Consider the following 27,276-nt stretch of genomic DNA (forward strand, 5'->3'; position numbering starts at 1 on the left):
AACTGTAAATAATTAATTTTTTACTGCGAAAAATATTATCTTACTAATAATTTTTAATTCATACTTCCATAAAATGTTCTCTCTCCTTACCTTCATAATATATTTTTTATGTTATTTGTAAAAAACACTTTAATGTGGCATTTTTTAATTAGTGCTCGTCGTTTCCATTAGGAAAAGAAAATATGGGTGCAATAATTCACATTAGCACTGAATAATAAAACTTGTTAAAGCTCTCGATTTACACCGGTTTCTCCCGCTGGGAAATAAATTTCAATTTACGAGAATTCATCGATGATCCATTGTGCGACTGCAAGACGAGAGACAGGCGCGTCCGGCCGAGTGTTGAATAATCGTCGCCTCGTTCGATGTCGTATCCGCGCAAGGGTGCAACGCAATTTGCAGCTGCATGCGAGAGGCAAGGGGAGAGTGCATGCTTGCGTACCTCTGGGCTTCCGTGTAGATCATTGATCACGCCGGATTAAGGAGATTTGTCGTCGCGTGGAAGCGGAAGCGTGGGCAGAGAACGATCCTCTTTGTCGTGTCCTCCCGACAAGAGAGAAGGGAATACGCTTAGCGACTTCCTGCTTCTCCTCTGGACGTTGCATCCGACCGGCTGCCGCTCGCAACCAACGCAGACCGCGCACTTTTTCCGGATTATTACCGTGTATTCATTAAACTCGCGGGCCTTGATTGCATCAAATTACCGGAACGGACGGTGCCGTATGAAACGGTTACATAAGGATACCCGCGATTGCGCGAACGTTTCGACCACTGATGATGAATGGCGTGGACAATGCCGCGCGGACAATAGCTTCACGCTCGCCACGAGCTACTTCGTGCGTCCGACTAGAATTCATTTTGATCTTTTTTTTTTTTATTGGAACGCTCTATTTCCATCGTGCAACCATATCTCCAATGAACATCTGACAAAGTCTCTCAATACAAAGATATATATTATAATTTTTTTCTCTTTATACTCATATTTCAATTTGATAAAGCCATAGTCTGTTATAATTCATAATGCTAATTATATCATAATATCAAATTATAATTTGAGTTACTTTTAATCATTTTTATATGTCGCTACTCCTACTCAATATATCATTAATAAAACAATGAAGTTAAATAATTTAGTTGAAGAAAATATATATTAAGACTTAAATTTAATTGATTATTTATTAAATAAATAACATTAATATGGATGTCGTTCATAATCATAGAAATGGATTGATTTACATTTTGATTTATAAGTTATAAATATCAAAATGTTACTAAAGTCAAGGGATCGGATTACTATGCTCCTTTAATATCTATAATGGTGTATTGCCGCCGGTTAATAGAAATGTAGCTGAATTAAATTCCGGTAACGTTAATAGAAAATGTACAAAGCGTGCAGCTTTCTTAAAATAATTATACGAAAGGAAAAGAGAAAAGTCAAATATTATAGTTGAAGTAGTTTACTGACTTGCGCAGTTTAAGAAACTGGGGAGATCTTATCGCATTGTTTGCGGATTCTGCGCCTGTTTGTTTGGCTGGGTCTTATGAGATCTTATGAGTTCTCATTTCCGCTTTCATTCCGTTCAACTTTTCCTGATTTGCAAGTTAGATACCGTACTGTTACGCTCATTACAGATTATTTTAGCGCGATTAAGCTAGTTATTATGTGAGATACGCTTTTGTAACCGCCGCTTCGCGTAACACTTTTGTAGAAGTGTCGATGTCCGACAGGCGACATATGATTGTAATTACCAATCTTACATGTTTCACGATTGTAATTTTCAATTAAGTCTATTTAAGAATGATGATTTAAAATATAAAATTAAAGTTAACTTATTATTATTTTATTAATAAATACTTTATATATATATATATATATTGCCAGTTCTACTTATTAAGTTAATAATTACTTTATCATTTTAATAAAATTTGGCAGTGAGAAAATTTAAGTTAAATAATTTTAAATTAATGATAAATAAATTATTATTGGTTAGCAAATCGATATATCAAAATACCAATCAATCGTGACTCTGTCCTTTTCTTTTTATTATATCATCGATCCGAAGAGACCAAATGCTCGCGGGTATATCGTAATATTGAGCCATTGCGCGGAGACCTCGTGACATCGAGATCATTGCCGAGGCCAAGGTTCCGTGAATAAAGCCGCAGATAATATTCACAGATATGAAGCAACCTGGAGGGTTATCTTCGACACGAGCGACTAGCGCGACCCTAAAAAATCCGGTTAACAAAGCAACCCCCTCGAAACAGGACATATAAATTGCGAGGGCTCAGAGAGCAGGTCTCATTCGGGAACTGCTTCGCAAAGAAGAAGAATAATACAACGTTAAGACGTGTTCTGATCCTTTTTCATGCACCGGAATATGTATATAGAAATGAAATACCGCTTCAAATAATTCCTAACAGCAACTTTTACGGCACTCAAAAAAGAAATTTAGTACTTATTATCTCTATAATTTATATAAATTAAATTTTATGACTTACTTTAGAATTGAATAGCCTTGGCCGTAAATATAAAGCACTTTTAATTTAAACCCTCAAAAGAATACTAAAGATAATAAAAGTTAAAGGGAGGACTAAAAAAATTGTTACAAAAATAAATATTATTTTTCAATAAAACTGTTTTTGTAATTTATTTTTCATTAAATATAAAAAATTACTTCAATTTTTGTAGATCTCTTTATGTTCAAGACTGTATAGACAATTGTTATTCATTTTCTGAAAAATAAGGTTATAGGGCAACATCATCAAGCAAGTAAAGAATTGCTATGAATATAATACTAGGTACTAAAAATATTTTTAAGAACGGAAACAGATTGTATAATATAATATATTAATCGCAATCCATTTTTATAATAAATCTGGATAATATTTAGAAAAACTGTTTTTAAAATTATATGAAAAAGGAGAGCATTTAGAAAATAATCTATTAAATATTTTCATGCAAATTTTCATTTGCGTGTATAAATGTCTGTATACTTAGTTCGAATCGCATCGTATTACATGTGCATGTAAGGGTGACTACAAGCCTGAAATATTTATCTGCTATTTATCTGCTGCGATCGCGCTTAGCTAAACGGCATTAGGTTTCGGAAGCCGACGAAGAGGCGACGAGTCGCGCAGCAATATCATGGAATATCTTAGAACTTACGTACCACGATATTATGTAATAGCGCCGGTAATAGAGACATATTCACCATACAGACATACATATTATGACACTTTAAGCCGCAATTGCCATCTTACTCCTTAACATCTGTTGACTGCATCAGGAAACTTACTTCCTGTCGCGACTCACTTGCAAATTCTACGCGACATGCTTATTAAGATTTGCTAACTTTCGTGTTATGGGTATAAGATATATACAGCGGGAATTTTTATCAATGAAACGAGGAAAGGTTAACATAAATCTGTAGCACGTGCTGATGCGATTGAATAGCTGAAAATTGAAATATATGTTTCACAAAAATTAAGAGTTTTGTACAATGAATTTGAAATATTAAAGCAATTTATTGAGTTAAAATAATTATAGTTTTGTAAAATTTTTATCAAGTTACAATTCTTTTCCTGAATTATAAATAATTTGTGTATTGATGATTCAAAATTGAAGTTTATATCCTTGTAAAAAACATTCAGAGAGCTTTCATAATGAATTAAAAATTGAAACATTTTATTTTTACAAAGTTACAATTAATTTTTTAGATTATAAACCAATCAAAATTTGAAAAGAATTATTGATAAACAATAAAGTATTAATTTTCATTTAATTTATAGACTATATTTACCTAAGCAAATTTTAAGATATGTCTATTCGTATTTAGTGTGTAATAGAATTAAAATTAAATGATAATCCATAGAGCATTGAAAAACTGGAAACTCTATAAGATTACGATGATTTATTAGATTACCGCAGGTATAAAATATGCCGTTCTGAGAAATAATAAAAACGAAGAATAGTAGAAACTAATAAACCTAAAGCATACGTTCATGGAAAATACGTCAATTGTTACGCAGCTACTATTATTTTATCGTTCTCGCAATCGGAGCTTCGACACGAATATGCATGAACACACGATAATTTCATAGAACCATACAAGCAATAATTTCTTCCTTCAAACAAAGGCCGCTCGTCGACGTCGAGAATGCATTACGAAGCTATTAAAATTGCAGCGCGATGCACGATGGGCGCGTTTGTGTTGCGATAATAAAACGGGCATTAAGATAAAAAAAATACGAAAAAAACAGAATCGAAACGAAAGTGGGACAGTGAAACGGTACTCGCGATTCGCGAAGCCCAGAGCCACGCATCTCGCGTCGAATCTGGGGTCCGCTTTCGTGGGTCCAGCCCGTGAGTGTGTGACACATCTCAGAGTCATCTCACGTGCCCGCATTGTAGTTCACTCGGGCAGTCAGCCAGCCAACCAGCCAGTCAGTCCGTGGCCGTCAAGACTCGAGGGGATCGGGAACCCACGGAACAAGAACAGAGACAACACTGACCTTCCTCATACACGTGTCCACATAAAATATTACGATGCGGTCACGTTCGCGACGACAATTCGCGAACTTGCGACAGCGAATCTTGTCTCTCTATCCATCTTCCTCCCGCTTTTACAGAGCACGTCGTGATTTAACTGTGTTCGCCTACTTTAAATCTGGATAGTGCAATAGTGTTTTACACATTTTAGACGAAACTATATATTTTAATGAAGTATTTAAAAATTTAATTAGATAATACAAATCTGAAAATAATCCTGTTGACCTATTAAAATTATTATATAGGACACTCGAGGATAATGAGCAACGTTGCAAAAAGTTTTAACATTCGAGTAACGTGAGCGTTCTACATAATTTTAATGATCTAACGAAATTATTATCAGATCTGTATCTAGCACAATTGTTACTTTAGTAAAATCATTCTTTTCGTACAACATATGCTAAGAAAAAAATATACTTTAATTAATTAAATTTTTAATAATTTTATAAATATTTGTTTTAATAATACTAAATCAACGTTTACCTCTGGTAGATAAATATTTATTAAATGATAAATGATAGTTGAATCAAATTAATAACTGTTGTAATAAAATTAATATATATATTTACATTTAGTAAATATTTAGTAAGCGCTATTCAAAACAAGATATCTATTAAAATTCATTAGTACATTTTTTTCTAATAAATATAGTGTAGAATTTAATATATGTTAAAATACAAATATATTTTTCAAATCGTTCAGTGACATAAATATTTTTTAAATTATTTTATGTATATTGTAGGAAATTTCCGGATTTTTTTGTTTGTCACGTTTCTCTACTTTATGTCTTCTCGAGACTGATGAAAATTCCACGTGGAGTAGAAGGTTAGACGACAATTCCTGTGATTTTGGTTGAGATTAAGTAGACTGCATTATTCAGAGCTCGGGTTGGCGGGATACTCGTGTATATTTATAAGCAGGCTCCACAACAGGGCGGATTCCAAGTCGCGATTTGCACGTTCGGAATATCTGTTTCGTTGAAATGTATCTCTAAAATGTTAAATTGGTTGTAAAGCTTGCAATGTCTCGAATTACCGTATACACGATGACAAGTTATTATTCTGGCAATCGGAAATTGATTTTTATATCAGGAACGAATTTTTTCAAAGGACAAGTTTGACGTTTGGAATCATTAAAATTTCGTAGTATTAATCTAAAAATGCAAGTTTTTATGTAATAATTGATTTTAGAGGAATAAAAGTATGTAAGTATGTTGTTTTTTTTTATAATTCTGTTCTTTTTTTTTTTAAACAACTTGATAGCATTTTTTTATAATGTCATTGTTATAACAAATGAAATCTACATGTTTGAGTAATACTTTGCCACTTTAAAGTCAAGGCATTGCGCGACTCAAGAGATTGAAAAAAAATTTCAAAAAACTTAAAAATACTTTATAAAGTCATTTTTATATATTTTCTATTGCTTTTTCTATCTAAAAATACTTAAAAAATTTCTCTGTTATTTAGAAATTATGTAAATATATTTTTAAAAACTATAGTAGTGTCACAAATTCTACAGAATTTTAAATTTTCAAAACGCATTGGCTTCAAGTTTATAACTTTGAAGGAAATATTTTAACATAGAATAATGCGTTAGATGATAATCGCGAATGAAAACCGAGCCGCCGTATGTCACGATAATCCCCGAATCCACGGGGCTTTCTCACAAGGCATTAGAATCATTTGGAAATTTATATCGTCACGAAATAGCATTTATTGAACCCTTTAACGAGCTCACAAACCGGGCTTTTACATCGCTGTAAATTAAGTTCGTTACTGCTGTATTCTTTCTCGAGTTTTTTGCTGATTCGAGGAACGTCCGCTTTGGGGGTCGAGCCCGCTTGCGGACAATGAGAGAATAAATTCGTGACGCGCAGCATCTTCTCCTCTCGATCCTTGCCGACGAGCTCTTAATGATTCCCCAGCGGAACATGCTTGTACGTAGATATTATGGCGTGCGTTCTTCGGCATTTTACAGTACGAACGAATTTCCGAAGCGAAGCGAAACGAGCAACGCCCATTATCTGCACGATATGGCTGTTGGCGGACGTTATTGTACCATGAGAAAACCGCGAAGAGCAATTCTTGGGTATAAGTACAGAGAAACGAGAAATTCATTCGAGTACGAAGTTAAAAAGAAGAGTTTATGGACGTATCGCTGCGTTGATGGAAAAGTGTCACATATCAGAATTTGTAATTTTTTTTAATCGAATATTTTTAAAACTGTGATTTTAAAACTGAATTGGTACATATCAAGAAAAGAATTATTCCTTAAAATTTACCCTGAAAATATGATAATCGTGGGACAACATTATATTTCGAAGAATTTTTATGTAAATCTCTCTCACAATCATTAATAAAACTACAATAAAATATAAAATAAGTTTGATTAATTTTACTGAATGGTAAATATTTTTTAAATATTGTATTGTATCATAAAACTACTCTATTTTTAAGATAAATTTTAAGAAACAATTCTTTTTCCGTGTACGTTTTAATTAGAATGATGAATATAATTTCTTTAACTTTATTTTTTTTCTATTTTATATGCTTTCAATTACAATTTATTGCTTTTCTATCAACGCAGAAATATGGATAATAACATTGCATTAAAATTTACTTATTTCTTATTTAATTAAAATTTTTGACGAAAATTAATTTATTGGCAGAGATCAGAGATTTTTTTTTCATTAGTAGTTTTAGTTGTACATAACAGAAAGAATTTGTTGATTTGAACGATTTTGCTGAAGTGTTCAAAAAAGTTAGATAGAATTGAAAACAATGGACTATTAAAATAATTATGTGAAACGCTTAAACATTGATGACAATGCTGCAAAAAGTTTTGACTATTAAAAATGTCATACAGTGTATAAAAATGTCAAATTATTTTGATGATTCAAACAAAATTATTTTTAGATTTCACTCTCTCTCTCTCTCTCTCTTTTCGCTCTTTACATATATCTATAGTTAAACTATATATGTTTAAAACGATCTTTTTGTGAAAGAATAGCACATGGATACAGTCTTTGATATAAGTATAAAGCATTCTTAAAAATTGACAGAAACGTTTTATATCTAATGAAAAGTAAATTAAAAGATGGTTTTATTGAAAAGTAATACTTATATTTTTAGAACAATTTTAATATTTTTGTTAATTGTTTTTAAGCTTTTTTATTATCCTTAGTATTCTTTTGAGAGAATAAATTAAAAATGCTTTTTTTTATACTTATGGTCAATCCTTTATTTTGATATTGGAATTTTGTAGTAGGGAATTTTGTAATAATGTTGACATTGTGACGTTGCAACAGTATAATACTTGATACTTTTGAATGAACTCGAGTGAGATGTCGAATTCATAAGTACGACTCGAACTGTTTTTACAATCGCGACAGACGATTATTAGCGGAACACTCGTTGGGCACATGGAACCGTGAGAGAAGTAACGGTACCGAACTTCTCGTATATCCCCAAACTATCCTTCGACTCCGAGAAACACCGTTACTCGAAGAACTTCTCTCCGCGAGAATTTCTTTTGCACGTCGCACGCATGGCAAATCTAATTGAGAACTTAATTACATTTGCTGTGTAGCGTGAAGAAGAAGCGGTCAATGTTCTTCCGGTTTTCACCGAGACGCTCTGACGGATGATGATTGCAATTCGTATTAATCCGTCCGTAGAAAATTCCTCTTTCCTTAGATGAGACCGTGTATAGCAACGGACCAAAACCTATAATCGCTTCAGTTATACATCATAGTATCATTGTTTCTCACATGCGTTCAGTTAACTTTTAGAAACCGTGTCAAGACGTACTTCTTTAATGTAGTATCGAATTAATATTAGTGTAATGACAAAATATAATTATTGCAAACGATGTATTTATAATTTTATTTCGTTTTTAAATTTTGTCATTGTTGTAACAAATGCGTAACAAATATTTTGTAAACTTTAGAATTATTTTTACACGTTAAAATTACATGTATGCCTTAATTCTACTTGTCAGTATTTATATCTATTAAGTTATAATCTAATTTTGTATTTAATTTATTTGAGAAAATTAAAAATGTATTATTCTTGTTTGCAGAGTCAGTCACGGATCATCGTCATGGGCGTACATCCTTGCACATGGAACCGTTGTCATCAAAGGCTAAACGCGAGCAGACGCTACGCAACATTCTCACTGCAAGAAGACGACAAATTCTGAATCAACGTTTGCATGAGCCTCATCGGATTCTTTCCAGTCGTAGGCCACGACCTGGCGACATCATTTCGAAAGATCCGCAGGACGTTCTCGAAACCCAGGAGACTAGAAACGGCATTTACGTTACAAGCGCTCGAACGGAGATGTCAATGAAAGAGGAAATTCCGCAATCGTCAAGACAATCGATCGAAAAAGTCGTTTCCTTGATCAATCTCAACGCGACGGGAGGAGAGTTGGAAACCACGAAGACACTTAAAAACGAAGCTGTGTCGCCGACGACCGAGAAGAACGAAAATATCTCTTCGATCGCTTCAACACCAGCTACCAATCAAAAATTAGGAGACACCGAAACGCGCAAGAAAAACACCGTATCGATGCCCGAATCATTGTACAATCACTTTAGGCCAGTGGAGAGCAATATTCCGGTGGAAGATATGTCGCAGTTTCTTTATTTCGGCCAGAAGCTCCAGCCGGATGCACAGAACGTCACTAGTAACAGTAATAACTCTGTGGAGACGACATTGACGAATCCGACTTTCTCGCGCAGAAGATATTCCACGAAGAGATTCACTGCGACGATCGCCACGCCAATGGAGGAAATTATGAATGAGGAAATGAATATTGCGTTGGAAACGTTAGAACGACGGACGATTGAGAAGAATCAAGTATCGAGAATTAAGAATACGTTCAGAAGTTCAGGTAACGGACTGTATTACCGGAAACCGAGGCCCACGGCGGACGTTGTGTCCAATGTTATTCCCGGGAACGAGTCAAGCCCCGGTATCGTCGGCGGTTCAGAAACAAGGAGCGAGATGAATACGGTGGACGATAAATTCCGCCGCAGCGACCTGTCCGCTCACGCGAACGGAAGCCGCGATCAAGTCCCGCTAGAAAGAAGAAACGCGACCCACGTTATCGAAGTGAGCACGACGACCCAGATACCGCGGCAATCCGATGTTGAGGCGAGGATTATTGTGAAGAGTGAAATCGATGCGAAACTCTCGAATGAAACGATCACGGCCTCGAACGGGACCGCCGAGAGCCTTCAGAGGACGAACGATTTTGGAAAGGACAGCGAGAAGAAGAAAGTCATCGAGGCGAAGGTGGAAACAGAGAACACGGAGAAATCGGAGCACAAGTTAACGGGTACTGAGAGGACAATGTCAACATCGCAGAGAGGAAGTGTGAGGTCTCGAGAGAGCGACAGCATCGAGACGACGTCGTTGGTACCATCGCGGGCGGAATCGTCGACTCTGCGGATCGTCGTGCCGGACGACAGCTTCGGGCTGTCGAGTTTCGCGATCGAGAGCGAGCGGAGCCATCGGAATACCGTTAAGCAGCAACCGGTCGTGGATCCCATCGCGGATCGACCGGTTCGCGTGTCGGCCGGCGGCGACGTCGTCTCGAAATCATCGCCATCATTGACATCGCCCTCGAAGACGGAGTCGTCCGCACCTGTCGTCATCGTCGACTCGGATCAACAGCCGCAAGAGCAACAGCAGCAGCATCCGCAGCAACACGTGTACGCTTATACGATAACGAACGTGACGCGATTGTTGCGCAACTACACCGGACCCGGATTAAGCGGCGAGGAAAGACGAGGGGAAGGTAGTGCTGCTGGTCGTGCTGGTAGCGGTGCTGAGATAACGAGCGGTGGATCGTCGCAGCAGCGACCGCAGCAGCAGCAACCACCGCCGCCGCCGCCGCCGCCGTCTTCTCCTCTTCTGCTTCCTCGTGCCGGTGATGGCGGTATAGAACCGGCACGAACGCCGACGGGACTCAGTGCTGGCGCGACCGTCGAGCCAGCCACAGCTGCTGGAGCGTTGCCCGATGTAGTTGACGGTCTGGAGGGGGAACGATCGAGGAAAGCTGTTCCGCAGCAGCAACGAGGCACAACTGGCCAGCGAACGGCAGCTGCTTGGTCCTCGTTATATTCAGCAGCGGATAACGATAGCGTTGTCTCGTCGACATTCAGATCCATCAAGTCACCGGAGATCGCAAACAGAGGATCGGTCAGGTGGAATCATACTAAGTTGCGAACCAACGAACAGGAGGGTGCTAATGATCGGAGATTCCTGAGGAAGAGCGCCAGCGCAGTGTTAAATCAAAGATCAACTATAAGCGAAGAATCTTCGACTCTAGTGGCAAGCAAGCGTCGCAGAATATTGGCCTCTTCGAGCGGAGTGTCTCCTTCGAGCGGTACCAGGAAACTGAAGTCTGGTGAAGAGAAGATCGATAGTGCTAAAGATAAGTTAGTGGTGAACGATCGATCGTCGAATGGGACACGGGTTGCGAACCACGGTAAAGTTTTGGACGATGAAGTGCCAGGTGTTGATTCTCTTCGGGAAGTTGCGCGTGCCAGCGGGGTGAACGAAGTACCGGGTGACAACAGTCCTCAAGAAACAACCGTCATGGGGATCTTAGATCGAAATTCAAGTGCAGCTGACGAGACTCTGGACGCGACCGATCCGTCTGTTCTCGTCGACGCTATCACAATGACGGAACTGGAAAAGTCTCACGTTCTTGAGGAAGATATCGTTACTGCCAAATCGAGTTTAAATGAAAGCGATATCGGGAGCAGCGATCAGAGTGTCGCGATGCCGAACAAGTCTGAAAGTGACGTGAACGCAACGATGGACGGCATCGGCGAGATCACGACCGTGACAGTGATTGAGCAAGTGGATGAAACTGTCGCGATTACAGCGACGACAACAACGACAACGACGACGATGTCAACAGTACCGGCAGCTCCGGTTTTTCCGGTCACGCCTAGAATACTATCGGAAGTGGAGAGGACCACTACCGATCCGGAGACTAATACCTTGAGGCCGACCGACGCTGTAAAAGAAAATAATCTAGATCCTTCAGAGATCCAAAAGAGATACCGAGCGAAGGATGCGACGACCACATCAACAACGACGACGACAACGGTTTCTCCAATTCAGAATGACGTTCATGTAAACGAGACTTCGAGCAGAAGGTCGAAAGTCTTGCCTACCTCGTCGCCGCCCACGGTAATGCAGAACGGGAAACGCGTGTCTGGTGAGAGATCGCCGGAAGTCAGGGCGCGTAATTTATCAGACAAGTCAAAAGACAAGGATGACGTGCTACCGATCATGCATCTGTATAACACATCGGATATCTTCAACAGTAGCGGGCCGATAGATGGGTTTGCTCGCGGTACGGAACGGGTGGTGCTTCCTGTGGATTCCGAACGGCAGAACGATCCGGCGTTGACGACGATGATCATGAGTACAATGACGACGATAACAACGTCGACGACGACGTCGACAACGACAACGGAGAAGATTCCTGAATTAGTGACGATTATCGATAACACGACACAAATTAGTGAAAGTACATCGACTACCGTTCCCGTTCTCAAGTCTAAAGAACCCACCGTAGTTCCAACAAGCTCCAGAAAGGACAAACACGAAGAGAATCGCGAATCCCAGGATTCTGCTGTTCCTCCAGGGTCTAAAGGTTCCTCTTTCGTGACCACGACCAACAGGACGAGGTACAGGCCTGCCTATCATCATTCGATCCTGCCGGAATACAACGGCACGATGTATTATCCCGGCGGGCTCAACAGGACGTTCTTCGAGACCGGTGAGCCGATCTCGGTGAGCCCGCGGGAATCGATGAACATCAGTGAGGTGATATTGAAGCGGCACGACGGCGACGTGATCGCCACTCAAGAGACTGTTGCTGTGGTCGGCTACATCCTGGCCACTCTCGTCGTCTTTCCCATCGCCGTCGGCGTCGGGCTCATTCTCAGAAGACTGATACTTAGGAATCGTAAGGTGAGCGAGTTCGAGGTTTCGAGGTCGCTTAGCGTACCAGCAGCGTTGCGATCGATTTAGCTTAGATCGGGATTAGAAAGTATGCGCGAATCGCCACGCTCTAGATCGATTCGTGATATTTCGTCTTTCTCTTTCCCGCGACAGAGTCTCGCGCGTTGCGATCGGAGAACTGGTAAACACGATTTGAATCCATTTACAAATATTGAAAACACGTGATTGTGAGAGGGATACTAGCGAAAGCTTTATGCGGATACTAGGTTTATATTGAATATAATATTTTAATATAAAAAATACACTGAGAATAGCAATGCGTAATTTTTATATTTGGCAATATGTCCAAAATCTTTTCAACAATTTTGTAGGCTAATTTATTGATTTACAAATGAAGGAATTTTTGCAAGCAATATGACGTAAAAACTGTTTCTGAAATTAGGTACCTTACATTTATTCAAATTTAGATAATCTTTATGCAATTTTAATTTTTCAGTTTGTTGTTCTATTGTATTTAATACGGCAAATTTAAGCATTATTGAACATTAGGTTGGGTCCACAACTTCGTTTTAAGAGGCTCTAAGCAGTAAAGCCGTAAGAAATTCATCAATCATAGTTAAATGCGAGAAAAAAATCGACTATGATTGGTCAATTTCTTACGGCTTTTTTTACGGTTTAGGGCTTCTTAAAGCAAGGTTGTGGACCCAGCCATAAAAGATAGATAATTGTTTCTAAAATTTGTAAAAGAAAATTGGAAGAAGAAAAAATTTAGATTAATCGAAAATTTATTATTGAATTAAATTTTTAATTGCCAAACACGCGTGAAATCTTTTTATTTTTATTATTTTATTGATTGCAAATGAAGAAATTTTTACAAATAAAATATTTCTGCAATTTTAAATGTCTATATTTATTTAAACTCGAATAGTTTTTATGTATAATCTTTAGTTTATACTTCTCTGTTATATTTTATAATATAAATTTAAGTATTATTAATTATATATTAAAAATGCCACATGGATAATTATTTTTAAAATGTTCAAAGGAGAAAGTTAGAAAAATTGGAAGCAAAAATTCAGATCGATCAAAATATGAATTTTTCGATGAAAGGAACAAGATTATCTAATATTGTCTAGTAACACATAATATTCTATTCTGATATGACTTGTAGAACATTAAAGTTTAATTGGAGATCAGATCTACTCTTGAGTGTAATTGCGATTGAGATTATCGTACCGGTGGAAGACGCGGTAAGAAAGCGATAAAAAAAAGACACCACGTGTAACTTTGTTTTTAATTGATGCACGACGGGATGCTGAGGTACAAATTGCCGTTCATGCGGCAGTGCCACTTACGTACCGTTACGCGGCATGACCAGGATTATCATCGCGAGTTAAAGTTTATCGTACGGCCATTTAGCTAGTGACGTTCGTTATGTCGCAGCGGAATCACGCTTACATTTTGATAATTAACACATATCAACAACGTCTGAATCGTTGCTGTTATGGACTATTAGTTGATCCAGAATGCGGCTCGCTAGACTCATAATTATCAGAAAGTATCATCCTGGACAGCTATTTTAATTAAAACGGGTTTTAAAGAACTCTCCGAACTTATAGACCTGACGCCAAAATCTGTAACATTGATATTGAGTCTGTAAGACACACATTTAATTTATGGTAATTACAAGGCACTAATTAGTTTTAAAGAATCAAAATAACATAACTCGTATAAAAAGAATCAGCATTAATACACATTTACGAAAATACAATTTAATTAATATTCAATTCTAAAGATCATCAATGTAACAACATAACTAATACGAAGACGAAGCCTATAACAGTCTAGCTTGAATCTTAGTTGTTTATATATAATATAATTTCGAGTGAATTTATATACTGATATATGTAGTATTTCTAAACTACGCGGTGAACAATTGTCAATCTTGAAATGTAATTCTAATAAACTACCGCAGTACTATCACGAATTAAATTGATTAACAATTTAATAATTGATACTCTTTTGGCATCTTATATCGATGTTAAACTATATTAAAATCTGAAAATAATAATTCTTATTGCGAAAAATATTACTTCGGCCGAGAATCGAACCCGGATCGCTTGCTTTACGCGCAAGTGTCTTAGCCAATTAGACTACCGAGGCCTTAGTAAATCTATTAATTAAGTTTAATTTAATTTAAAAAATTAAACAATTTAATTAAAAAAAGGAAGATCTAGTACACTACTCAACAAAATTAAAACATCATCTGTTTCACCTTGCAGAAATAAGCAAACTTTAAGGTAGAATAACTTCGTCAAAAATCATCGTATTGACATATTTAAGAAAGCATTTTAAAGCTTGAAATCTTTATTTTTCAGACCGATACTTCAAAAAACGATCTTACTGATATTTTGTGAAGTTACAAAAATGAAGATGCTTCACACCTCAACATTTTTAAAATTTGAGAACTTCCACGACTAAAAATTGTGCGCAAATACGGTTCACAGCTTTTGAAGAAGTCTTTATCTTTAATTTGTTTTTTTCCCACCTTTGTACGATTTTTTTTCACCGAGTTATTCAACGTTGAAATAAAAGAGGTCATTTTTAACATTGAATAATTTAGTGAAAAAAAATCGTACAAAAGTTGGAAAAAAACAAATTGAAGGTAAAGATTCAGTCTTTCAAAATCTGTAAATCGCATTTGTGCAGAATTTTTAATTCGCGCCTTGCAAATAATAAATTTCGTATAAAATTTTAAGATTTGTTGTGTCTTCATTTTTGGTTCTGTAACTTCATGAAATATCAATAAGGCCGTTTTTTTAAGTACGGATCTGAAAAGTACAGATTTCAAGCTTTAAAATACTTTTTTAAACATGTCGATGCGATTTTTGATGAAGTTATTCTATCTCAAAGTTTGCCTATTTTTGCAGAGTGGAACAGGTGATGTTTTAATTTTGTTGAGTAGTGTGTTTTGAAGGAACCAAAAATAATTTAATTTTGATGTATCAAAATAATTATGTTGGAAGCTAAAAAATAATGAGTAAACGATTTGATATTTTATCAATTAATTTGAATTTCAAACAAAATTATTTTAATGGTTCAACAACGTTATTTCCATTTATGTGTCCAGAAAATTTTTAATTTTTTAATGAAGTTATTCTTTTCATATGTATTTTAATAAGAATAACCCAAATTTTTATAAATGTAACATGAAGAAAAATAAATTGTTTGTTATTTTTGTAGAAAAAAAAATTATAATTGAGTGTCCAATAAATACATCGCCAGTTTCGAAGAGTTAATTCATAATGAGACATTGCCTCTTGAGATCTGAATAATACTAAAAATAGATAAAGGAGAAGATGGTATTATCCTATTTATACAATAAGTTGATTAATATCACACAATATCTGAAAAACTTAAAACGTAACAATTACATTTATCACAGTGTTGTTCAATCGATTCTAGATTTAAAATTATGAAACATTTATTATTTAGAATACTAATTATAAAACATACAAAATAAAAGAAGCCAAATGTTGACATTTAACAAAGATACTTTAATTCAAATTAATAAACATTACAAATTCAATAAAGATAATACAAAATAAAAATAAAATTAAAATATCAACAATCTCAACAGACGTTTCGACACCGATCAGGTCATTATCAATGTTCACAAAAATTAAATATGAATATGTATACAAAATTTATGAAATTTAACATAGTCTTCTTTTCCAATATAAAGTAACGCAGTCTTCATTTTTGTTAAATATTGTATATAGTTGTCTACTAATTATAAAAATATAACGATATTGCGTAATAACTCGAAGAGATGATAGTGTGACTTTTTACAAAAATCCATTTAAAAATTTGTTTTGTTTAAAAAAATTTGTATTTAGTTACACAAAATTAATAAAAAAGTAAAATATTGCAGAATTTATGCAAATGATGTATATAACTTTTTCCGCACATAGGTTGCTTTAAGAATCTACAGTACGAATAACAAATTATGGATTTACAATATAGTTTAAATTAATTTATGGAATAATTATTTTACATAAAAACCTCGAAAAAGAGAAAGAGGCCGGCAGCAATCAACACGTTTAGAGGATTACTAGCATAATATTATGTTATTATTTAATCTTTCATAACTCGCAATGTTCATAGTTCTATAAATAAATAAAAATCGTTAAATAACTATACTCAAGTTACTATATACTCAAATTTAAGAAGACTGAGGAAGTAATATGTAATGAAATGACAAAATGTATCTTAAAAACGTTTCGAAATGCTTGAAAGTGTGTTATAAAAAAATGCTGACTGTTATATTAACGTCATGGCGTAACGGCGAGCTACTAAACAAATAATTTCATAATTAATCACTAAAATTTGCTAACTAATAATAGAGACATTAAGAAAAGCCTAATATCTACAATAGGGAGAGGGGGGAGGGCATAATATTGCCTTTTCCTCTACACTTTTATAAAATTAAAATTTGTAAATACTTTTTTCTTGCAAGCTATAAATTCACGTTATCACGGCCGTGACTTCGTCGTGAATGAATATCAAACGCGGTCATCGAATAATTTCTTCGCGAAGGCTATCTTTGCGGTGATTCATGAAATGGTTAACAATCCCTTCCCCCTTCCCTTCCTCAACAATTACTACAAGTTCATTGTATGCAGAATAATCTTGGGATGATTCGAGCACAGTATCATCAGACGAAGCGTGGCGTGTTAGTAAATGAGAAGATGAACGCGAACGTTGGATAATGCGAAAATTGTTCGGCTCATTATCTATGATGATTCTTTTTCCGTGGAATTTTCCTCGGACAGCCAACAAGAAGGTTGCGTCGAAGGTCGAATATCTTCTCGTGCAAGTCTCATCAAGACAATCGCGTCTGAAAATAAAGATATTTGTGCCGAGCATTACATTTGTGTAATTATTAATAATTACATCGATAATGTACTTCTATACACAATTAGATATCTCGTGAATATATACTTTAATATTTACTCTTTATAGAGATTCTTGGTGAACCACATTTCTAGTCTTATATTGTAGTTTTTAATTGCGGAAATTCTATTTCTCGTCTTGATGAGAACCACATTTTCTATTACAGTTCTTAATTGCGGAAATTCCATTTCTTGCGAATAACAAAAGTGTCAACAATCTTTTTGGTGTCAGAAATGATAGCGGAATTAATGGCGCAGACCACAAAATTTCCGGAAATGATATAAGCGAAATGCTTTCACGCCTGCAAGACGTTCATAAATAATAACGTGGGCATAAATTTAAATTTAACCTGACAGTCATGGAAATAAATCTGAATGGAGGTACAAAGGTTTGCGTGGACGGTAAAAAAGAAGTACACAAATGAAGGGAGAAAAGATGAGTACAGGGGACATATAAATAAGCAGGACGATTTTTGGGCTCGTTCGAGTTAGTTCATAAGAGTTTGATGCTAAATTCAAGTGTACTGTATTCTTTAAGATTAAAATTTCACCGTCGACGAATAAACCAATTCGCTTTCCTGAAGATTCTCGTATAACATAGGCGACTTTATAGATGCTCTTTTTTAAAATAACTTGAGCATTATAATTATAATCAAATATAATTTATTATATTAACACTTTGATTGTTGTATTGATTATGCCATGAAACTTAATAAAAATGTATTATTTTTAATATTTTATTATTATCTTAATCTTAATATAATTTATATTGTTTCTCTAAAAATCTTGACCACTCACCATTTATGTATATTGATGACATCAAAAGCGAGAAGATACGTAATAAAAATTCTTACAAATAAAAATAAAAATATTTTTCAACAAAACAAGATTTGATAGATTATACTTGTAAAACATATCAAAAATTCTCCTTTTACTCTAAAATACAATAAAACTATGTTTATCTCATTTCAACAGCTACCATATAACTTGATTTTGGTTAGGCATAATTCATTTCCAAATCTATGATTATTTATTGATTGCTGGAACATAAGGAAAGTTTTAAGTATATTTTTATAAATTTATTTTATTGATTATGATATTTTATTAAAGAGTATTTACATTTTATACAGTTTAAAAATTTTTTGTTGCACTTCTCATTTCTGGTCATTCACAATTCAAAATAGCAGCCAGTAATCAGGAGTTTAAAAAATATCTTAAATCCTTTGTAGATTCATTTTTAATCAGATAAATAAATCATCTGTAACAAACGAATAACACTTGCGAATTTTATCATCCAAATAATGACATGGCAATCAAAGTGTTAAATATTGATTTTTGATATTAAAAAGACTCAAAATTTTTTTCATACACATTATGAATTTTTTTATTAAATTTAAAGTAATTATAAATGTTATAACAAAGAGAGAGAAGAAAAGAGTTATAAAAATTAATGCAAGATTGAATTTAAAAGTTTTAAAAAGTTACAATTTTAACTCAATATTATATAGTTAATATTAAAAGTTTGATTTTCTCATTAGAAACGTAAATTATTTATAATTTTATGTAAAAAGATATAGTGTAGGAAGAAACTCTTTATAATCCGCAGAATAAGCTGTCAGTAACACACACACATTACATCAATATTATAATTTTCCACTCAACAATATAAATGTAATGTAACACATGTTGTACATGGCAGTTGTTGAAGAAAATTATAACATTGATATTACTGTTAGTTTGTGCTCTGCGGGAAGCAAATTATTTTCTTTATTGCTATTCTCAGATATTAAAAATACTCCAGTGCAATTGTAGATAATTTCATTTCCTTGAAAGCTACGGCAGGTACAATTGGTCATCATTTTTGCATTATTTGTATGCATCTTATCGCCGTTGTAAGAAACGATGTTGTTTATTTACGTGGAATCGCAGTATGCTCGTCTAACTTTATTCCGGCAATATTACTCGTGGAAATGCGGGACACCTCAATCTATCTCGCTGATCTTCATTGCTACGCGGCAATACGCCTCCCAATTAAACGGGAGTGACGACCGATTCAAGTGGTTCAACGATGCGCGTGCGAGCGGCATGTTGCATACACGTTCCGCTGACGTTGATTTGCTTATGCAGGTGCTCGAGGAGTCGGACACGTCATCGGAGATAAGCTGCAGGAAGGACGCTCTTAATCTCGAAAACGGTGACTTCAAGACGTCCATCGAGAAGGCGATCACGAAACTACCGAGGATACAGCACTTGGTGAGAAATTAACGTACACTCTCGTATGTTTAATGCGACAGCAGTCACGTAGAATTGTTTGCACAGCCTTTTCGACGCGTTCGTCACATGGTGTGAATTTTTTCAATTGAATTGTACTTTATTTAATTTAGTGACCACGCAAAAAGATATTTGGGCTAAATAATTTTTATGTGTATATCGTGATATCAAAATTAATTTTATTTATATTTTATAAATTTTATTTATAAAAAATTCATAAATTATTTAGAAAATTATTATTGTTCAGATTTAATTACCTTTTTTAGTAAAAAAAAATGAAGACTGCTGTTACATTAATGAGAATAATTTTATTTATAAATAAAATTAATTTGATAAATAATTATATTTTATAAATATAAAATCAATTTTTTATTAATATAACTTAATTAATAGCTGTCTGTTTTTATTTAAAGAAATAATTTGCATAAATATTCAGAGCGAGTTATTGCGTGCGATACATAAATAACATATCGATTTCGTCACGCGTGTCGCGTATGGGAAAATCGCATTATGCATAGAGACACGTCAATGGAAAATCCCGGAAGTTCATTTCCTTAACATGGAAGAAATTTGCGTTAGCGATAGACGCGAGACACATTAATTCCAAACGACGCGACGTGTCGAACGTTTACTCCCGTGCATGTCAATTAGCAGCTACTTTTTCAACAATTCTTAACTGCTGCTTAATCTTCATCTTTCCGCGCAGTGTCACGAAGCTGAGAAACCGCCGCCTCCGCCGTCTCAAGAATCCAGATGGGAGTTTCCTAGAGATAAGCTTAGATTACAGACAGTCCTCGGGCAAGGAAACTTCGGCCAGGTGAGAAGATACTTCTTGCGGCATCTCTATAAAAAAGGCAGCCTGTAATTTGCGGCTGTCGGATAGATTTTAACGAAATACCTGAAATCCATGCGGAAACGTAATCTTCGCTGTCAAGTTCAACAGTTCCTTCTTCCGATATTTATCCTCAAGCGATTTTATATATTCTTTTACTTGCGGAATTCTATCCACGTTGATTTCGATAGTAATAACAGCTTTCGACGTATGCGATTTGAACGTCGTACTTATGAGATACGATAATGGGTAGTTAGCGTAATACATTCGAATTGATTATACAAAATTGTGGAAAATCTTGGGGAATGTGTAATCTATTGTGATATAATTTTTTCTACTAATTAAAAGATGGCACAGTGATTGACATAATTATTTTTCCATTGTGATTATAAATTTCTAAAGTAACGGTAATAGACATCTCTAATAACGTAAAACAAACCGGAAAAAATTAAAATCTGCAATCTTAAAAATTATGGTTATCAATAATTGACATTATTTAGTTCGAATGCATTTAAAAAATGCAAGAGTTAATTAATTGCTAATCTTAAAGAGGAACAAAATATTTTTAAAGCTTACAATTAATAAATATTTTAAATATGATTGAATTGCAATATCAGGTATGGAAGGCCGAAGCTGACGATTTGACAGGTCATCAAGGCACGACTCGATTAGTAGCAGTGAAAACCGTTAAAGAAGGTGCTTCTGATCGAGAGAAGGAAGACTTAGATCGAGAACTCGAAATCATGAAGCAATTAGGCAGTCATCCAAATGTCGTAACACTTTTAGGTTGCTGCACCGAAGAAGGTAAGTTGTATATGACATTAATTTATTTGATATTTTTTCGATAGCAACGTGATGCAAATAACTTAAATACATTTATTTAAGATAATATAAAAGATTAAAGTTGTACAGGGTGTTAAAAGAGACATTTTATTCACGTTTATATTTTATTACTATATATAGATATACTCTACACAAAGGATTAAAATTTTTATAAATATATTATAGTATTAAGAAATCAATATTTTTTAAACTGAAGATATATATGCGTGAATAATTTTCTAATTAATGATTACATATTTAATTATATCTTAAAAATCAAACATTTAAAACGAAAGTAAAGTAACAATTTTTTAATAATAAATACATAGAAACGAAAAGTCATTATTCGATCAAAAAAGTTAGTGTCTGATAATATGTTTGAATCAATTTGACAATTTCAAACAAAAATAAACAAATATAATATTAATTTAATAGTCAGCACTTTTCAAATGTAATTGCTCGAAGCAACCGAATGTGTAGTATAACCTTTTTCCAATTAACATAAAATTACATTCATCTTGAATCATTCCTACACACATTGCATACGTGGCGCATCTGGTCGTACAGTATAATCAACCGAGAGGAGAGATACACACCATATGATATCGACACGTACCGACGGTGCGACACGCATCGCGCAATTTCCCGCGGAAACGCATCCTCGCGCGGTCCCTATTTCGATTTGCATCGGCGCGCAATCGGCGCCGATGCACCTGCAGCTGCACGCCGTAACTATGCACTCGGTGGATCTTCCTCATTACCGTCACTTATCTATGACCTTGCATGTCGCCGCTCACGTACGGGCCTTGGGCAGCGTAAACTTTATAAAAACCGTTTTAAGTGCCGGCACTTCGACGCAGAAAAATGCACGGATCGCCAGTATATAGTAATTAAGTAATCACGTCCCGCCGAAGAGAGGGATACACAGATAGAACCGCGTCTGGATTGCGACTTCTCCAATCGGGTCGTCGTCCCGCCGCCTCCACCGCGATGCGTTCGCGATACGTTCGCGATGCACTAGTCGTCCTTGCAATTTAATCGAAATTTGCAGACAAGCTGCGAGTTAGTAATTAATCTATTCTCATTGTTCAAACTAATAAAATTTCCATAAACATCTATCTCATGTGCAGATTAATAAATATTATAATTAAATACAGTAAAACAATAAATCTCTGTTGTGATCTCGTCGTGACTTAATTTACTTTACCAATATCTTAAATTTAAATCATTTAATCGCGCCAAAATTATGAATGCCTCGAAAAAATTTTATCGCTTTTTTAAACCGTATATTTACATTGAAAATCAATAATTGGCACGTGTAAAATATGCGAAGTTGCATGTTTTACTGTTGTTGAATAACTTGTTTATATGTTTTAAATGATTGCATAAGAAGACGCAGTTACGCGGGAATTCGATTAAACGGTCAGTGTGAAATTGTTTGTATTTCTGCGATTGTGTTGGCCTGGACGATAAATTAAGCAGTCATTATGATAATTCTGTGAGAATTATTTTGTGTGGTAAAAGATTTTATCCACTTCGTCTGCGTCGTGATTATGCTATAATAGATAATTTCAGTTAACATTTACAAACTTGACAGGTGCAAATTAAATAGTAGATACTACAAACAATGTACGTATTATGTATTTTTTAATCAATGTCATTTCTCACGATGTTCAATCAAAATTGCTTGTCTTGAAATCTGGCTTTACAGACGCAAATAAATTATTAATATTTTTTCAATCAAAATAAATTTTCTACTTGATACGACGCAGTTGTTTCTTCATATCTAAGTTTGCGTGAAAACATCAGTAATTGCATCTATTTACAAACAAAAGTGTAATGGATGTATGATTCCCTGATTATTTCATCATATAATTGATTAAAAATCGCAGTATCTTGCTTCCACAATATCGGATCGAGTAATCGAAGGCGCCAGGGTTTCATTATTGAAAGTGTGTGTGTAACGAATTGGTAAATAATTTTCTTGCGGATAAATACTTTAATGGATTGTTCTTTTGAAGAACGATCTTTATTACACACGAAAAAATTACTTGTTTGCGAGAAAAATTAAATGCCAGAACTTTGGTAATATTTAATAAGAAATGTGTTTAAAATTTTTTATCAAAAGGAATTTGGATGAAGGAAATCCTTTTGTAGGGTATTAAAAATTTTATTCTACATATTATGTGTTTAAATCGATATTTTTCTCAATATAAAGAATGACTTTTATGAAAATTATATATATTGCCACTACTAAGAAAAAAATGGTTGCAATTACTGTTTAACTATAATTTAACATATATAATCATTTTTGGTGCAAAATATATACATTTTTAGGAAATTTATAGATGTATAATTATTATTACTAATATTATTGCGATAATAATTATAAAAATGGAACTTCTAATTATAATAATTTTTTTACTATGTAATAGTTACAAATACCAAACACTTTTCTCTCAGAGAGAGTATACATATAATAATATATTACAATATATCTGATAAAATCCTAAAATTTAAATTCAAATATTATTTGTTGATGACCTCTTGCCATCAACAAAAACCGAGAAGATATCATTGATTAAAATTCATCCTTTGTATGAAAAAAACCTGTTTCATTTTAGCCTTCAAAAAACCGAACGAATATATGGATCCACCCAATATATAATAATTTTTCAAATTTTACAAACATCATTGTGTACGTATTATCCTTTTTTAAAAAATTATAGAGAATCGACGGATGAAAAAGATATATATTGTCGTAAATCAGAAATTAATTTATTGAGTTTTCCATTGTTTTGCAGGAAGCAAATTTGATAGAGACATAAAAACGTTTGAGCAATTTTGTACGCATCGAGATAAATCGAAGAGAGTCAGAGACCATTGTACGTCTTTCTCCTCTTCCGTACGCTGTTCGATATCGTCATTCTCATCGTTCGTATAAATTTCCATACGCATCCCCGCGAAGTACTCTTCTTTGTTGTACAACGTGTTTATTAAGTGGGTATCCTTGCGATATGACCGTTCAATTTGCAGATCAAAAAAGACTAAATAAAAAAACGAGCGACGATGTAATCAGGTGGATGATTAACTCATTTTAGTACAATTTATAGCGTTATTATTTGCTTCGATTAATAAAAGTTATATCGCTTCATTTTTATTAATTAACTTAAATAAATTATTATAAAAAGTCAAATTAGTTATAATAATCTTACTTTGGCGAAACTTTTATATAATTTTTTAAGTATATCGTTTTATTTATACACATTAATTGTTTTCAGAGAAATCCTTCTTTATACTAGAATTAAAACTCATCAATAAAGTCTGATATTAAATTATTATTTAAAAAATATTAATGATCGTGTTAAAATATTATTGATCGTTTTAACATTTCCTATCATAAACAAGAAACATAATAGAGCTAATCAACATTCAATTGTCGAAAAAGATCGTTCGTGAGGGAAATAAACTCGGCGAGGAAAGACATTCGTTCGGTAGGCCAACAATCATATAACGATAAGATGCTCATCGTGGGCGCAGTAAAGGCCAAGATGATTGCTGCGGCAAATCGCTTAGAGGTGTGCCAGCATTTTGGGCGTTCCTGATGCATCTCAGGAAGTGGGCCTCAAAGGGTTCTTTTCACAGCTCTAACCCTTGCACAATGGTGAATATGGAAAGTTCCTAACGGTTCAAGAACACCACATAAAATTTACGACATTTAAATTTCGGCTCCATCGCGTTTATCGTTGTTTGTGGCTAAGTTTAAATTTCTTTCGGGCGACGTTCGTCAAAGAAAAGTCTTTTGACCATTTTACGATCGCTGCTCAGACGAAAATAAACGTTTCACGTCGAATAGTCGTGCTTTAACTACTGAAAGAATTACTAGCAGCCGGAGAACCGTAGAAAAGGTAGACATTAAGATTCGGTAAATTCTCATATTTCTAACGTTTTAGGAAAGAAATTTGTCAATCGAGGAAAACAAATTAAATTAAAATAAATTAAGTTGATAGTTTTTTTTTGTAGCTCTTTAGAAAATAAATTCAATACAAGTAAAATGCCTGTTACATAAGTCTCCGAAGTTGTGCGTAAATTATGTGTTCATAAAGCGATAAGATAATTTGCAAACAATTGTACTTATCAAACGAAGTTAACTGCAGGTTTTAGTTTGATAAGTATATTGCGAATTATATCTTATCGACTTATTAATTAACTAAATTTGCACACTAATAACCCAGGAAGCTCATACATAGGAATTTTATTTGTATTACAAATAAATTAATATTTTTAACATATCGCGCGCATTAAATCATGCATTAGTGCTTAATGAAGACATAATTGCATTGAATTTTTTTAATCGCGAAATGATTTCCTCTGTACAAAAATTATACTTTTATATTCGATAAAAATGACGTGTCTGTTTTATTTAGCCGTTGTCCGCTTTTTCTTTCTGTCCCTAATCGAATTACGGCGGCTTATTTGCTTTCACGATGACGTGTATGAAATAGAAGCGACATTAAGAAGCAGCATTCTTTAAAATCTGCGAACTCCGGAACGCAGTGTTTTTTTTTCCCGGCACGAATTCTTCATGTGGATAATATCCTGGAAATTTCAGAGACTGATAGCATGGTTTAAGCGTTTTCGCTTTACGACGAAACTTGTCGTGTCATTAAACGAGTTCCTGATATTTTGCGTCATCCTCATTTCGAAAACGAATTGTCCCAAAAGTCAATAGAATTAATTGCACGTCATTATGTTTTGCGGTTTAAAAACCGTCGATTTGCATCAAAGTCTCAATGTCATCGCGTTTATAATTTTGTTTACTCTCAACTATCTCCGGATGATTTGCATATACGACGCACGTATGTAAGGAGATCCGAGAGGAACTTGTTCTAACACGTCGGCCGAATATATTTTAATTCTTGTCTGTGTCGTCGTTTCATCGAATGCGTTTCTGTCAGTTTTACACTGCACAAAATATGATCTACGTGAAAATAAAACGTGAACGATATCACAGCCCACGTACTGCGCACTCGTATTGCTTTACATTCGTCATGGCTATTGTATCGTGTGCGTGCCATATCGATCGACATAGGCGCGGATCCGTAATTTTTGCACAACGTAGAGTTCAACAAATTCAACACGCATATGTTTGACTATGAAGGCTCAATATATCAAGTGTCAACGAGAGAACAAGCATTGCTTTTGAAGAGAAATCCTTTGCACGCAATGATCGTCAATTCAATATTTTTAATTGCAATTTTTTATAACATAAATTATATATATATAGGGTGATCCAAAAGTATGGAAACGGTCGTGTAACTTAAAAAATCTTAAAAAAATAAAAAATCGCCGAAACACGTGAAACGATTTTTAAAAAAATCTATCTTTTCAGGGGGGTTGCGGCCCCCCACCCCCAAGGGGGTCCGGGGGGCACGAGGGGGGATGAAAATCTTAAATGGCAACATGGGTCGAGTGGGGGCTTGTTTGAAAGGTATTTTCAAGACGAATTCAAAACACTAGACATAGAGGGCGCTACGGTCATTTCTATCAGAGTAATTTCCTAGTACAATTCGCACATCTTCACGAAAAACGTAAAAATTTCGAAAAATTTATTTTGGGATTTTTCCCTGGCTATTAAATCATGACCTGGAATGCGACCTTGACCGTGACCTTGAATGTCATTTCAATGTCGAATTGACTTTTTTAAACGGAAACAGATATTTTTGACCACAGGACTGCATACAGTGTAAAAATTTGGTTAATGTTATGCTAAGTTCCCCCCACCCTTCACATGTAGGGGAGGGGGAATCTTTGTGCGATGTATTTTGGCATGTGAAGGGTGGGGGGAACTTA

The 27,276-nt window shown here is 34.7% G+C and overlaps 1 protein-coding gene across 1 annotated transcript in view; it reads left to right on the forward strand.

Annotated features, from left to right (window-relative positions):
- The first annotated feature begins 8,673 nt into the window (after positions 1-8,673).
- LOC108779203 (serine-rich adhesin for platelets) overlaps positions 8,674-27,276 on the forward strand; it is a 28,469-nt gene continuing 9,866 nt past the window's right edge. Inside the window, exons 1-4 of the mRNA XM_018546569.1 lie at positions 8,674-12,552; positions 19,626-19,751; positions 20,476-20,586; positions 21,219-21,405. Coding sequence (XP_018402071.1) covers positions 8,674-12,552; positions 19,626-19,751; positions 20,476-20,586; positions 21,219-21,405 — 4,303 coding nt within the window. The remainder of the gene's footprint in view (positions 12,553-19,625; positions 19,752-20,475; positions 20,587-21,218; positions 21,406-27,276) is intronic.

The sequence above is a fragment of the Cyphomyrmex costatus genome, unplaced genomic scaffold (genome assembly GCF_001594065.2).
Source record: "Cyphomyrmex costatus isolate MS0001 unplaced genomic scaffold, Ccosl1.0 scaffold565, whole genome shotgun sequence".
Lineage (NCBI taxonomy): Eukaryota > Metazoa > Arthropoda > Insecta > Hymenoptera > Formicidae > Cyphomyrmex > Cyphomyrmex costatus.